Source organism: Onychostoma macrolepis, chromosome 25, assembly GCF_012432095.1.
Source record: "Onychostoma macrolepis isolate SWU-2019 chromosome 25, ASM1243209v1, whole genome shotgun sequence".
NCBI classification, from domain to species: Eukaryota; Metazoa; Chordata; class Actinopteri; order Cypriniformes; family Cyprinidae; genus Onychostoma; species Onychostoma macrolepis.
This window is the reverse complement of record NC_081179.1, coordinates 15,266,773-15,281,356: the sequence shown is the minus strand read 5'-3', so window position 1 is coordinate 15,281,356 and position 14,584 is coordinate 15,266,773. Positions and strand designations below refer to the sequence as shown.

General features: G+C 35.5%; 1 protein-coding gene across 2 annotated transcripts; it reads left to right on the top strand.

Annotated features, from left to right (window-relative positions):
• The first annotated feature begins 6 nt into the window (after positions 1-6).
• iqub (IQ motif and ubiquitin domain containing) lies at positions 7-13,871 on the top strand. 2 transcript variants are annotated; one of them, XM_058766378.1, is made up of 12 exons: positions 7-502; positions 3,678-3,812; positions 4,035-4,202; positions 4,285-4,454; positions 6,497-6,652; positions 6,747-6,957; positions 8,171-8,346; positions 8,967-9,137; positions 9,238-9,414; positions 10,096-10,344; positions 11,493-11,678; positions 12,053-13,871. In XM_058766378.1, exons 1-12 carry the CDS (start codon positions 226-228, stop codon positions 12,206-12,208), a joined length of 2,232 nt encoding a protein of 743 aa, XP_058622361.1. In that variant the 5' UTR covers positions 7-225; the 3' UTR covers positions 12,209-13,871. The 2 variants fall into 2 exon arrangements, with proteins under 2 accessions (XP_058622361.1, XP_058622360.1); XM_058766377.1 differs by having other exon boundaries at positions 11-502; positions 4,279-4,454; positions 12,053-13,869.
• Positions 13,872-14,584: the final 713 nt, after the last annotated feature.

Below are 14,584 nucleotides of genomic sequence, written 5' to 3'. Positions count from 1 at the left end.
AATCGGCTCAAGAGAATGACTCATTCGCGAATCGGACATCCCTAGTGGCACCATGGTTACCATAGCAGCAGTCAAACAATTTCAAGTCAGTGTAAACCTAGGCTCGACTCATTTATTTTGAACGTTAATAAAAATTTCGCCGTCATATTTCTTCCAAAAATATCAGATGAAATCGTGTTATGATTGAACTGTGTGTTTTAAGCGTTCAGGTGTGAGAAATTTGCTATGTCAGAGCCGGAGTGTGAAACTGTGAGTCCTGAAGCCAGATGCGCCGCGGAGCAAAGCATGTCACGAGAAGTCATTCAGACAGAGACTGAAGTTCATGAAGACGACGATGAATCCACGCACGAAATCAAAGTGGACGTCTGTACAGCCACAGACGTGCTTTTACAAGAAGAAAATATCACGGAATTAATTAAAGACCAAGACGAAATAACCCAACAAGGAAGTGAATCCAACCAGACACTTTCATCCAGTGATGTCGGAAGCTCTACAGCAACTGGTGAAACATAATTTACCCCAGTAATACACACTTGCAAAAAATACTCTGGTATTACCGTGGTATCTTGGCAATACCATGTTTTCTAACATGCACCTAAATAAAAAATAATGTTTTGGCCATATGGTAATACCCTAGTATTCCTTGACATAGCTTGTTATAATCGTTAACTAAAAATATGAAAAACATTTTAATTAAATTAAAGCAGAAAAAAATGTAAATATTATGTGAAAAACTTATAAATGTATCTATTGTAAATACATAAAATAAAAAAAATGAAAAAAATAAAATAAAAAAATAAGTGAAGCCTGAATAGAAATACAACCTGAATTCTGGAAATGTTGGGACATTTTTTAAATTTGAATAAAATGCAAACTAAAAGAATTTAAAATCACATGAGCCATTATTTTATTCACAGTAGAACATAGATAACATAACAAATGTTTAAACGGACAAATTGTACAATTTTATGCACAGAATTAGCTCATTTTTAAAAAAGTTGATGCCTGCTACAGGTCTCAAAATAGTTGGGACAGGGGCATGTTTACTATGGTGTAGCATCTCCTCTTCTTTTCAAAACAGTTTGAAGACGTCTGGTCATCGAGGTTATGAGTTTCTGGAGTTTTGGTGTTGGAATTTGGTCCCATTCTTGCCTGATATAGTTTCCAGCTGCTGAAGAGTTTGTGGTCGTCTTTTGATGTATTTTTCATTTAATGATGCACCAAATGTTCTCTATAGGTGAAAGATCTGGACTGCAGGCAGGCCAATTCAGCACCCGGATTCTTCTACTACGAAGCCATGCTGTTGTAATAGCTGCAGTACATGGTTTTGCATTGTCCTGCAATATACGTCGTCTGGAGGGGAGCATATGTTGCTCTAAAACCTTTATATACCTTTCAGCATTCATAATGCCTTCCAAAACATGCAAGCTGCCCACACCGTATGCACTTATGCACCCCCATACCATCAAAGATGCTGGCTTTTGAACTGAACGCTGATAACACGCTGGAAGGTCTCCTTCCTCTTTAGCCTGGAGGATATGGCGTCCGTGATTTCCAACAAGAATGTCAAATTTGGACTCGTCGGACCATAAAACACTTTTCCAATTTGAAACAGTCCATTTTAAATGAGCCTTGGCCCACAGGACACAACAGCGCTTCTGGACCGTGTTCACATATGGCTTCCTTTTTGCATGATAGAGCTTTAGTTGGCATCTGCAGATGGCATGGCAGATTGTGTTTACCGACAGTGGTTTCTGGAAGTATTCTTGGGCCCATTTAGTAATGTCAATGACAGAATCATGCCGATGAGTGATGCAGTGTCGTCTGAGGGCCCAAAGACCACGGGCATCCAACTAAGGTCTTCGGCCTTGTCCCTTACGCACAGAGATTTCTCCAGTTTCTCTGAATCTTTTGATGATGTTATGCACTGTAGATGATGAGATTTGCAAAGCCTTTGCAATTTGACGTTGAGGAACATTGTTTTTAAAGTATTCCACAATCTTTTTATGCACTCTTTCACAGATTGGAGAGCCTCTGCCTCTCTAAGACATCCCTTTTATAGCTAATCATGTTACAGACCAGGGGCCGTATTCACGAAACATCTTAAGGCTAAAAGTAGCTCATAACTTGCCAATTTAGGAGAAAATCTTAAAAATAGTGGGCGTGTCAGTCCTAAATTTAGGACTCCTAAATTTTTGCTCTAAGAGTATTTCACAAAGCGTTTTAGCACTAAAACTAGCTCCTAAATCTGTGAAATGTTAGGAGTAGTGAAGAGGACTCCTAAGTCACTAAGACCAACTCCAACTATCCTAAAATGGCTGTTGCCAGCAATCTGCCTCAGAATATAAACATTTGACGATAATGAGCTTTTAAAAAGGTATCACTTTTAGGTTTTGGAGGTTATTCCAACTCCAAATTTTCATTTGATTATATCCTTTTCATTAACCAGTTGATCAAGAAGTAACAGCTATTATTGTGTCCAGTTTTCTTTTACATTTGCATGTCTTACTATCAGCCATGATTAATCTACTCTGTTAATTAAAAGGCTTTTTATATGCATATTCACAATTTTATTTATTTATTTATTTATTTTACGAGAAGCATACAGGCTGACAATTACCTGAACATAAACATATACTTAGCCTGCATTTTAAAATCTTTATTTGAATGTAGCAATTAAATTATTAATTTTTTAAACCTTTATTTGAATATGGCAACATAAAATTGCGCTCTGCAATATTTCTATGAATAAATCTCTGACAGAGACCCCTCCCCTCTCCTATCAGCCAATCACTGTGTGCATAGTTAGTAAGCATGCTGTCATCATCCATAGCAACGAGGTCAACCCCACCCTCACTCTGAGCTTAAGACTTCTCTCTATTCCTTAGTAAAAGTTTGTCTCAGCAGCTTTGTGAATAGGTTTTAAGAGAAAACTCTTAGTTAAAATCTTTTACTGCTATTTAGGAGAACTCTTAGTGGTAAGATAAAATGTTTTGTGAATACGGGCCCTGATGTCAATTAACTTAATTAGTTGCTAGATGTTCTCCCAGCTGAATCTTTTCAAAATTTCTTGCTTTTTCAGCCCTTTGTCGCCCCCGTGCCAACTTTTTTGAGACCTGTAGCAGGCATCAAATTTGAAATGAGCTCATTTAGTGGATAAAAGTGCAAAATTTCTCCATTTAAACATTTGTTATGTTCTCTATGTTCTATTGTGAATAAAATATTGGCTCATGTGATTCGAAAGTCTTTTAGTTTTCATTTTATTCAAATTTAAAAAAAGTCCCAACGTTTCCGTAATTCGGGTTGTACAAAAAAAAACTGATTTAAAAACACTAAATTATAAAAAATTAACATGAAAACTGAAAATATAAATATAAATGTTTATTCAAAATATTAATACAAACTATAATGATATATAAATAATGCCAAAATAACACTGGCTTGGAATACCAAGTAAATACAATGGTATACTATGGTAATCATTCAGGACCATGGTAAAAAAAAAAACGGTGTTACCATTAATTCCATTAATATGCCATGGTACCATCTCAGTGTTTTTGAAAAAAACAAACAAACAAACAAATAAATATTCAACACATTCTCTTTTCCATTTACTATTTTGTATATTCATATGAATATTTATATTTCTAATGCATGTGGGTTTCTTGTTTCTCCAGTTAAGATCCTGCTGATGCCAGAGAGGCATATGATAACGGTGGCCTTCACTATTGGCCTCACAATCCTGGATCTGAAAAAACACTTCAGCTCAGAGCTGAGGGTCCCATCAGACATCATACAAATCACTCTAGATGGTAAGACACAAAAGATATTCGAAAGTGTCCTTCGCAGGAGAAATTGTGGAAAATTCAGACATTTCTGAGAATAAAAGATTACATGCATACTGTAGAGGTGAATTCAGGTAAATCAGGACACTTTTTGCCATTGAGATGACTTAGAAAAAAAATGTCCCAATTATTTATTTAACCTATAATGTTGCCAATTCTCGCTGATAATTTTTAGTTATTTATTTCTAGAAAAAAGTGTGGATGATGACCAGACGCTGATGGACATTGGTGTGCAGCCTCATGGGATGGTCCAATTTGAGATGAGCTCACTAGACCCCGAGAATTACCCCATGAGACCAGTCAAACCACTGCAGGAGTACAACATGCCGGATGTCATCACTGTCAGGGTGCAAACAGGTACAAACAAGGTTACAGCTGCATGTAGTGCGTCATGATGATAGACAAGCCTTTTTGACAAATTGCTTGCTTGAAGACACAGACTCGTATCAGGATGTGGTGGTGGAGATTGAAAGAGCCACTCGAGGGAAGGCGTTTCTGGGAGGATACTGTCATAAAGTGACCAAGGCGGAGTATCATCATGCTGCTGTACAGACGATGCCTAAGAAGAGGCCTGACAAGGGTGTTGAGATGTTCAGCAGGGATACACAGGTGTGCACACACACACACACACAATACACACTATAAAGTGGATAATTGAAGTTTTGGATGCTGATTTCCACTATGCCAAACCCCTGAGTCAATGACAGATGCAAAAATTTATGGGAGTAGAGTATTCAAATGAATCATGCAACGCGTTTTACTAACGTTTGCACTCGTCAAATTACTGGTATTTGCGCCATTATTTAACGGCCAAAAAAAGCATGTCAAACTATTTTGCGCTTGAATTGGCTGCAATTATTCTTGCTAGGAGGAGGCACCGCAGAGAATAGAGAGCACATGGTAGAAGGGAGAGGATTTTTGAATTTATTTGGAATGCCAGAGGAACACATTATCCGAACATATCCTGATGCTAATTTGTGCCGTGCTTGGTATATTGCGTTGGTCGTTACGTCTTTTTTTTTTTTTTTGCGTGTTGTCAGTAAATCACCCGCAGAAATTTCCATGCCCATCGGCGCTGTTTTGGAATTGCGCTTTCACACTAATTTGCCCTGTTTAGTAAATCTGGCCCTAAATTCTATATAAAATATATGTGACCCTGGACCACAAAACCAGTCTTAAGTCGCTGGGGTATATTTGTAGCAATAGCTAAAAATACATTGTATGGGTCAAAATTACTGATTTTTCTTTTATGCCAAAAATCATAAGGACATTAAGTAAAGATCATGTTCCATGAAGATATTTTGTAAATTTCCTACCATAAATATATCAAAACTTAATTTTTGATTAGTAATATGCATTGCTAAGAACTTCATTTGGACAACTTTAAAGGCGATTTTGTCATAATTTAGATTTTTTGCACCCTCAGATTCCAGATTTTCAAATAGTTGTATCTCGAGCAAACATTGTCCTATCTATCATAACAAAACATACATCAATGGAAAGCTTATTTATTCAGCTTTCAGATGATCTATAAATCTCAATTTCGAAAAATTGACCCTTATGACTGGTTTTGTGGTCCAGGGTCACATATTGTATATAAAATATATATTATATATAATATTTAAAATATATTGTAATATTGTTGTAAAATATATTGTATATAAAATATATGTTATATATAATATTTAAAATATATTGTATTGTAATATTATTGCACAAATTGTAATATTATATATTAAAATATTTAGAAAAATGTGTATAAAAATGAACCCTTATGTTTTAATTATGTATCCATTGTTTATTGTTTATAAAACACACACACACACACACACACACACACACACACAAAATGAGTGAATCTTTAATAAAAACTTCCAAAACTTACTATTCATATATATAGTGATTTATAAAACTTTGGCTTGCATTATAATGTCAAGACAATTGAATAAAAAAATAAATAAAAAAAAGAAATTCTTAAACAGATTATAAAATTTGGCCAAAATCACAATATTATTGACCACAAATATAACTTGTTGGCCAGAACAAAACATACTTTATTCTTTTGTTATCCAAATCAGTTATTAGTACATTTATTTTGTATGTTGTTTGTTTTGTTTTATTTATTTATTTATGAATGAATGAACAAATGAATGTGTTTTCACAGAATAAATAGAAGCAATAAAACACTTTTGAATAAATTAATACTTTTATTCAACAAGGAGACAATATATTATTTAAAAGTGACAGTAAAGACATTTATAATATTACAAAAGATTTAAGATGCTGTTTAAATTATGTTTTGAAATTTCTATTTACCAAAGTATCTTGAAAAAATATGTGATAGTTTCCACAAATATTTTAAGCAGAACAACTGTAATAATAATAAATGTTTCTTGAGCACTAAATCAGCATATTAGAATGATTTCAGGATCATGTGACACTGAATACTGGAGAAATGATGCTGAAAGTTCAGCTTTGCATCACAGGAATAAATATTTTAAAATATTTTAACATAGAAAACAGTTATTTTACATCATAATAAAATATTATAATATTACTATTTGTACTGTATTTTTGATCAAATAAATGCACAGTGTAGCTTCAAATCCGGTTGCAGTGCATACTTCCAATTTTCTTTTCCCTTTAAACAGACGGTTGAGTTGAAGAACCAGGATCAGCAGTGCTCCAAGAACGCCTCAACTCAGATGACCAAAATCGGCTGTTATGTGTCCAACATGGAGGACAAACTCATCACACCAGGGACTTACATCACTGCAGGAGAGTATCACAGCAAGAGACTGAGAGCTGTACGTGTGTTTGGAGGGGTTGAGAGGGAATTGCGCTCATTCTTTGCTTTCGCTGTTCATGACAAATGCTTGTATGTATGTATGTTTTCCTCAGGTCATTACACTACAGTCATATGTCAGGTGCTGGCTAGCCAAGTGTTTCAGAGACAGCTTGAGACAGGCTAAAGAGCAGCATCTGGCATGGCTGGAAAATGAAAAGAGAAGGAAGAAAGAGGAGAAAGAGCAGCAGATCAGAGATGAATATCTCCGCAGGATGAATCCGGAGTCAAAGGCAGACTTTGATCTGCTTTATAATGCCTTGAAAAGTGAGTAAGTGAGTGTTTGTGTAGTAACTAACGACAAGTAGCAATGCTACTAACTCAAATGTGACGAGTAAATTTTCTGCACCACTAGAACGACCAAACTGAATTGCAAAAATAATTACTTTATTTTAATAAGAGATCTTCCTGTAAATCCTTGAACCACTGATATAGACAGCAAATTACTTATATTTGACTTTGCGCATTCATTTGTATTTTAGCCTAGAAAAAAACAACAACATCAGCTTTAACTACAATTTTCAGTAAGATGTCAATAGCTTAGCTGCTCTCATAATAGCTTTTATGAGCTAATGCTTGTTTGGTCGTATTATATGTATGTGTGCAGCTTTTTAGTCAATAGGTGGGTTCAGTCGGTTCATGCAAATGAACCGGCTATAATAAATTATTGACTGATTCATTTCAGTCCCTTCACGGACTGACCTCTTTTTTTGAAGTAAAATATTTTTAAATACTGTTTTCCATCATTATAGTTTGTGGTTAGTTAGTTTTAATTTATTTATTTATTTTTAAAATAATGTAATACTTTTATGCAGCAAGGATGCATGATTAGATTGATAAAAAATGGAGAGTAAAGACATTTATAATGTTACAAAAAATTATATTTCAAATAAATGTTCCCCCCCCCCCCAACTTTCTATTAATCAGAATAGAAAAAATGTGTTTCCACAAAATTATTAAGCAACACATTGATAATAATAAGAAATGTTTCTTGAGCAGCAAATCAGGATGAAGGATCACGTGACACTGAAGACTGGAGTAATGATGCTGAAAATTCAGCTTTGCATCACAGAAATAAATTACATTTTGAAATATATTAAAGCAGAAAACGGTTATTTTCAGTTGTAATAATGTTTCACAATATTAGGGTTTCTACTGTATTTTTAATTAAATAAATGCCGCCTTGGTGAGCATAAAATAATTATTTTAAAAACCAAAAAAATCTTACTTTTGAATTTATTGTTTTTGGAATGAATTTATCTGTGAAATTCAGTGGCAAATGAGTTAAATAATATTTATATATTTTTAAATATTTAAAAATGGATTTTTTTTTATTTCTTTAAATAGCTTCGCTTGTAGATGACTACATTGTAGCTGGTATGATATATTTACTGAGATGGAGATATATGTGTTGTAATGTGTGCAGTGATTTGGATGAAAGTTAGTGTGATGGTTCTCATTCTTTATCTGTGTGTGTCAGAATGGAGGATAGAGGAAGTGGAACACATCAATATCACCTTATCTGGTGCGGAGAGAAAGGCAGCACTGTGCGCTCTACTGGAGCAAGAGACCCAGTTCATCTCCTCCATAGAACGGCACAGAATGGCTGCAGGCACGAGGAACCAGGATAAGGCCGTACAAGCCTTTCTCAACAAGGTGTCTATCTTTGCTAATCGGCTGTCTCGTCATGAGCATGCACTATTGCTTAGAACGAAACCGTTGCTTGTTCACAGTGCATTAAAGGAGGAATTCTGAGATTAAATTCTGCATTAAAACATTTAAAATGGGATTTTATTAGGATTTTATAAATGATAAATCTGCATGGCAGGAGATTAATTTGGTTTAGAATTTTGAAGATTGCTGATTCATAACTTTTCTCCATTGTGTCCTTAACTTAATGTTGCTCCGGTAGAAATGTCAGTGTAATAAAATGTGTTGAACGTCACTTTGTGACAAGTGGCTTATGATAACTAACTGATAATATGCTAGATCAAAAGTCAGAGCAGACTTTAGTGTGTTTTGTTACCTCCTCTATAGAAGTGGTTTTTGAACTCTTTGCTTCATCAAACAAAAATGTCCTTGAAATGTATTAATGAATTGAATACATTTTATATTAATATAAATATGAATTTATAAATTAACTGCATAGGTGCAAAACAGTTTATACAATGATAATATCATTCTATATATTATTATATAATGTATTGTAATCGTTTATAGAAATCTCTACTAAAAGTTGCAAATTGCAAAGACTATTGTGTATGACTTCTTCTCAGTGTGCAGAAGCAAAGAAATGGCGTGCATTTGATGGTAAGGTGACACAGATGGACACGCAGTTCACCATCAGAGCCAAGGAGCTGCGAGACCTGTACAGTAGCATCATCCAGGCTCAGTTCACAAATGACGAACGTCTGGATGTGCTTCTCAGTCTCAAACACACCGTAAAGGTCAGTTCCAAATCTGTAGTCCAAAACATGGTCAAAATATAAACACTTTTCTAGAAGCATATATTTGCTCGTCTCATTTTTAAAATGTTCTTGTGAACAGGAACATAAATGCAAGCTAACACAGGATATAGTGGACTTGATTGACAGGGAGGTGGACCTGCTGATGAGGGGCGTTAAAAAGAGCAACCTGGAGGGGTTGAGGAAGAGGATAGCCACCCTCTTTCTCCAGTTCATCAAAACCCCTGCGTTCAACCCTCAGGTGTCCAAATTTCTGCAGGTATGTGGCAAAAGCAATGTTGTAGTCGAAACTAGCTTTTTCGAGTTCGAGTCAAGACAGAGATCAGAAGAGGATCAAGTCTGAGTTAAGACCAAGTCCACATGCTCCCATGTCCATGACATGAAACAATATCTTGGTCTTGGTCCTCATGTCCAAGTCCAAGACTATATTGTCATGGTCTGGATCCTTGAGTCCGAATCCAAGATCGTATTTTATGGTCCTGCTTCTTGAGTCCAAGTTCAAAATCATATTTTCATGGTCTTGGTCCTTGAGTTAGAGTCCAAGACCATACTTTCATGGTGTTGGTCTTCGTCCTCGAGTCTGAATCCAAGATGAAATTTTCAGTGTCTTGGTCCATGAGTTGAGTGCTAGACAATATTTTCTTGGTCTTGGTCTTGCTCTTGGTTCTTGAGTCCAAGACCATATTTTATTCATCTTGGACCATATGTTCATAGCGTTGTTCTTCGTTCTTAAGTCTGTGTCCTTATGGTCTTGGGCTCGAAGTAGCTGTTTTTGACTACAACGCTGAACAAAACTTCACCCAATACATCAAAGTGAGTGTGATGTTAGCTGTTAGGTCTGTAAACAACTTCCAGTTCTAAAGACAATTCAATACAACAAGTTTTGGTTGGTCATCTCACTCTTTGAAACCAACTCCATTATTTACCCTGCTCTCCACAGGTGCCTCAGGATCCTGCTGACCTGAAAAAGAACATCTATTTGTGTCGTGGCTGTAATGAGTATCAGTCATCCACTGACTTTGCTCTGAAAACAAACGCATCTTCGGTTGGCCTCTGTCGCTGCTGTATGGATTTAGACAATGAGGCTCGTCGAAGAGAAGACTTCTCTCTTTACAAGAACATTCTCAGGTGCTTGCGTGAATCTGAGGCCGAGTGCAGCCCAGAAGCCAAAATCACTTACCTGCTGCAGGTAACTATTCATTCATTATTCATTTCAAGCATATTGAAAGAGCCATGTCAGTTTTCGCAAAACCTGCATTTTTTCCTACACTTGTGACACATTACATGAAATTAGTTTATATAAACAAATGATACATGTCTTAAAGGGATAGTTCACCCAAAAATGATAATTCTGTCATTAATTACGCACCCTCATGTCGTTCCAAACTCGTAAGACCTTCATTCATCTTCAGAACACAAAGTAAGATATTTATGAAATCCGAGAGCTTTCTGACCCTGCGTAGACAGCAATGCAACTGATACGTTCAAGGCCCAGAAACGTAGTAAGGACATCGTTAAAATAGTCCATGTGACATCAGTGGTTCAACCATGCGTTGTGATACTCTCATGAATGCGTGTCGAAGACTGACCAGGAAGAGAAGAAATAGTTGAATAAAGTCGTTATTGTTTTTCTTTGCACACAAAAATTTTCTCGTGACCTCTCATAACATTACAGTTGAACCTCTGATGTCACATGGACTATTTTAACAATGTCCTTACTACCTTTCTGGGCCTTGAACGTAGTAGTTCCATTGTGGTCTATGGAGGATCAGATTGAAAGCTCTCAGATTTCATCAAAAATATCTTAATTTGTGCTTCCAAAGATGAACAAAGGCCTTACGGTTTTGGAACAACATGAGGGTGAGTGATTAATGACAGAATTTTCATTTTTGGGTGAACTAACCCTTTAAAACCTATGAGTATGGAAGTATTATGCCTCAGTTTATTAAATTGTCAAAGACACTATTGGTCATGTGATTTTAACATGGCTGTCACCATCAGGATGGACCACCCTAAAGTAGAATAAAACAACTTTTTTTTTTTTTTGAACAACCTGTTTATTGAGATGTAACACTATATGACAGTAATACAACAATATTGTAGTTACATCTTTTTTACATATGAAAACAGTAACAAACAATAAAAAGAAAAAAACTTTTTCTAAGTTACTGAAATGACTACAGTTGCCTACAATCTCATGCTAGCCTACATGATTTTAAACATATCAGTCAAATTTCTTTTGGTGGAGATTGCAGGAATAAGATCACATAGTCTACCTTTAAGAGGAATAGAACACCAAGTCGATGCTGTGTTCAAGACACTTCCTGTCCTCATTAGGAGCAGGACCTGCGGTACCTGGTGGATGTGCTGTGGGGGGCTCAGTCTGCTTTGAGTGGCTGGAAAGACCTTCACGATTTACTGCTGGTGCGCTGGGAGAAGCATTTGGACTGGAGCCCATGGAACTGCATCCTACTTACAAAGGACGAGGCGGCTGCACATCTCAAACTGGAGAACATCGAGAAGGTACTGCGGCCACTTCTGCTCTTGAATGGTTTTCATACTGAAAGAAATGATTAACCTTGGGATATGATATAATATTAAATATTCAAGCAAAATTGCACTAATCTAAGTGCCAAGTAGAGCTACAGAATAAAATGGCAAAATAAAAAACTTTTGCAGAATAATGTAATATATAACTATAGCTTTAGTCAAAAAAGATAAAGGATTACATCTGGCAGAACTTCAAAATCATGAATATCAACTGTACACCTGGCAAATCTCATTTCTAGAGATGGTGTTTACATGTAATGCATTTACAGAACACATTTGTCTCTCCCACCACTTGAGAGCAATGCCATTCGTTCCACCCTTCAAATATCCGCTGTTTTCACTTGCAGGCATACGATGTGGTAGTTATCCGTAACGTCAAGCAGAAACACGCATTGGCCAGGAAGTACTTCTCCCAGATTCCTGTGATGGCCGAATGTCTGCTCGAGCCAGCTGCCCTCAGCAACCTGCTGGTCTCCAAACCTATCACCAATGCAACCAAGTAGAATCGCAAAGAAGCTACCCACAATCCTGCGGGGTGCTCAGGGACATCTGCAGCTTCACTATTTGTGGACAGTAAAGTATGAAGATCCAAAACCTTAATAAGAGTTCTTCTTCAAGATCATTTATCGAATTTGAATATCTTATATGTTAATTAAAACCGTGAGTAGCAGGGCCGTTTTTTTTGTTTCTACTGCATTGCACTGTGCAATTTGGAATTTGCAAGTCTTTCGCTTCTCTTTGCATTAGGAATCATTCATTAGGATCATTCATTAATGCTAATTACTTATCATTTGGCAGTAATTGAAAAAGAAGTTTTAATTTTATTTTCAACTTCATTGGAATTTTGTAAAATACTAATTGGTAAACAGAGCAGCATAACTACAATCCTGTGAAAAATGCGTCATTAGCATGTTATGAGTCTTGAGTACAAAGTAAGCTGCATAAAAAAAAAAAATTGAGATTAGACTGACAAAAAAAGTAGATTATCCCTCCATGATTGCTCCATACAAAGTTATTTCCGGGAACACTACGGGAGCCTGAAAAGCAAGTTCAAGAGGTATTAATTAGACCTTTGCAAATGATATATAGCCTAGATCTAATCAGGAGGTGAGCAATCTAAGATCTGCAATTATAGGAAAAGGTCAAGAACCTCCTGTGTCTCCTTTAGAACAAATGTGAACGAGACCACCAGCACCACAGGACTAACAGCTGAAAGAATGACTGTAGACTGCTGATAAAGTGATGAAATGTTTAAGTTTTATTTCTCTTCGTCCATTAGGTGAGTTTATAAGCTGTGCTTAATAAAATGGGTTTTATTAGAGATTTGGCTTATCATCATGTTTCTTGGCACAGACCCTATCACTGTCATTCTGTGATACTGTAAGGAACATTAATGACATTCAGTTGAACTTCAAAAATAGACTGAACATGATAACAAAAAATGCAGCTAATAGGGTGGAGGACATTTGAAAAACATTTCAGCATTTTTATAAGAATTAAATAAAAAGTGTTTGTGGGTTCCTGGGTCTTTAAAAACTGTAATGGCTACTACTGTAATCCTTTAAATCAGTAACAAAGAAAACACTTGGTATTATGAAAAAGTTGGTGGGCCCTGAGAGCAACATTTTTTGTTAGGTTATTGTTTGATCTAACTGTCTGTGTATGAATAAAGCAAGGCAAAGGTGAGTCGAGATTTTCTCCATTATTTTTCCCACCAGTATTGCGCAATCTTTTGTAATCTTTGGACGCTGGAGACAGCTTTGATCTTTATAATGCTCATATTGATAACTAATTTGTGGAGTTTTATGTAATCTCTGATAGACCTGTTCTGTTGCGATTAATGTGTAATAGTGCAGACAGGATGAAGTGATTGTTCTGTCCAAGTTATCCAATGATGTTTCAAGGAAACACTATTCTGCATTTCAAATCCTTGGTAATCCTGACTGTGAAATGACAATCGTAAAGGGAGGTCATGAAGACATAACTTCAACAGCATCAACTAACCTCAGCGCCTTCAGGCAGATTTGATATTACAGCCAGTTATAGGCCAACTCTTTGTGACTTTTTCCATTAGATTCACAAGTTTTCCATTGCCACAATTTATGATTCACAAAGTTATGGTAGCCTTTTCTGTCTCAGGAAAAAATAAGAGATACAGATAAAAATAAGAAATAGTAAAAAATAATAAAGAAATAAAGTTGCAGTTATGGGATAAAGTCACAATTTTAGTAGTCACAATTAAAGAAAAGAAAATCGGAATTGTTTCAAATTAAATAACAATTATGTGACGTGTAGTTGCAGTTACAACACAGTTACAATTACGAGATATAAATTCACAATTACATTTGTGGGATAAAGTCACAGTTTTGTAGTACAGTAGAAAATACAAGAATTTGTCCTCACAAAAAATAAAGTCTCAATTGTGGGATGGAAAGTTGCAATTGTAAAATGCACAGTCACGATTATGAGAAATAAATATTAGTGCTGTCAAATGATTAATCGCATCCAAAATAAAAGTTTTTGTTTACATAATATTTGTGTATATATTTTCAATATACAGTATATGCTGTATGTTTGTGTCTTTATATATACATAATTAATATACACAGTACACACACATATATTATGTAAACAAAAACTTTTATTTTGGATGCGATTAATCGCGATTAATCGTTTGACAGCACTAGAAATAATCAGTTTTAAGAAAAAAAGTGTTTGTAATTAAATAATGATTGTGAAATGTGAAGATGCAATTACAAGAGCGTTGTAATGACAGTACAAGATATAAATTCGTAATTATGAGAAAAATTTTTGAAATGTAAAGTAGTGAACACAAGAAATAAAAGCAGAATTGTTTCGAATTAAATAACAATTGTGCG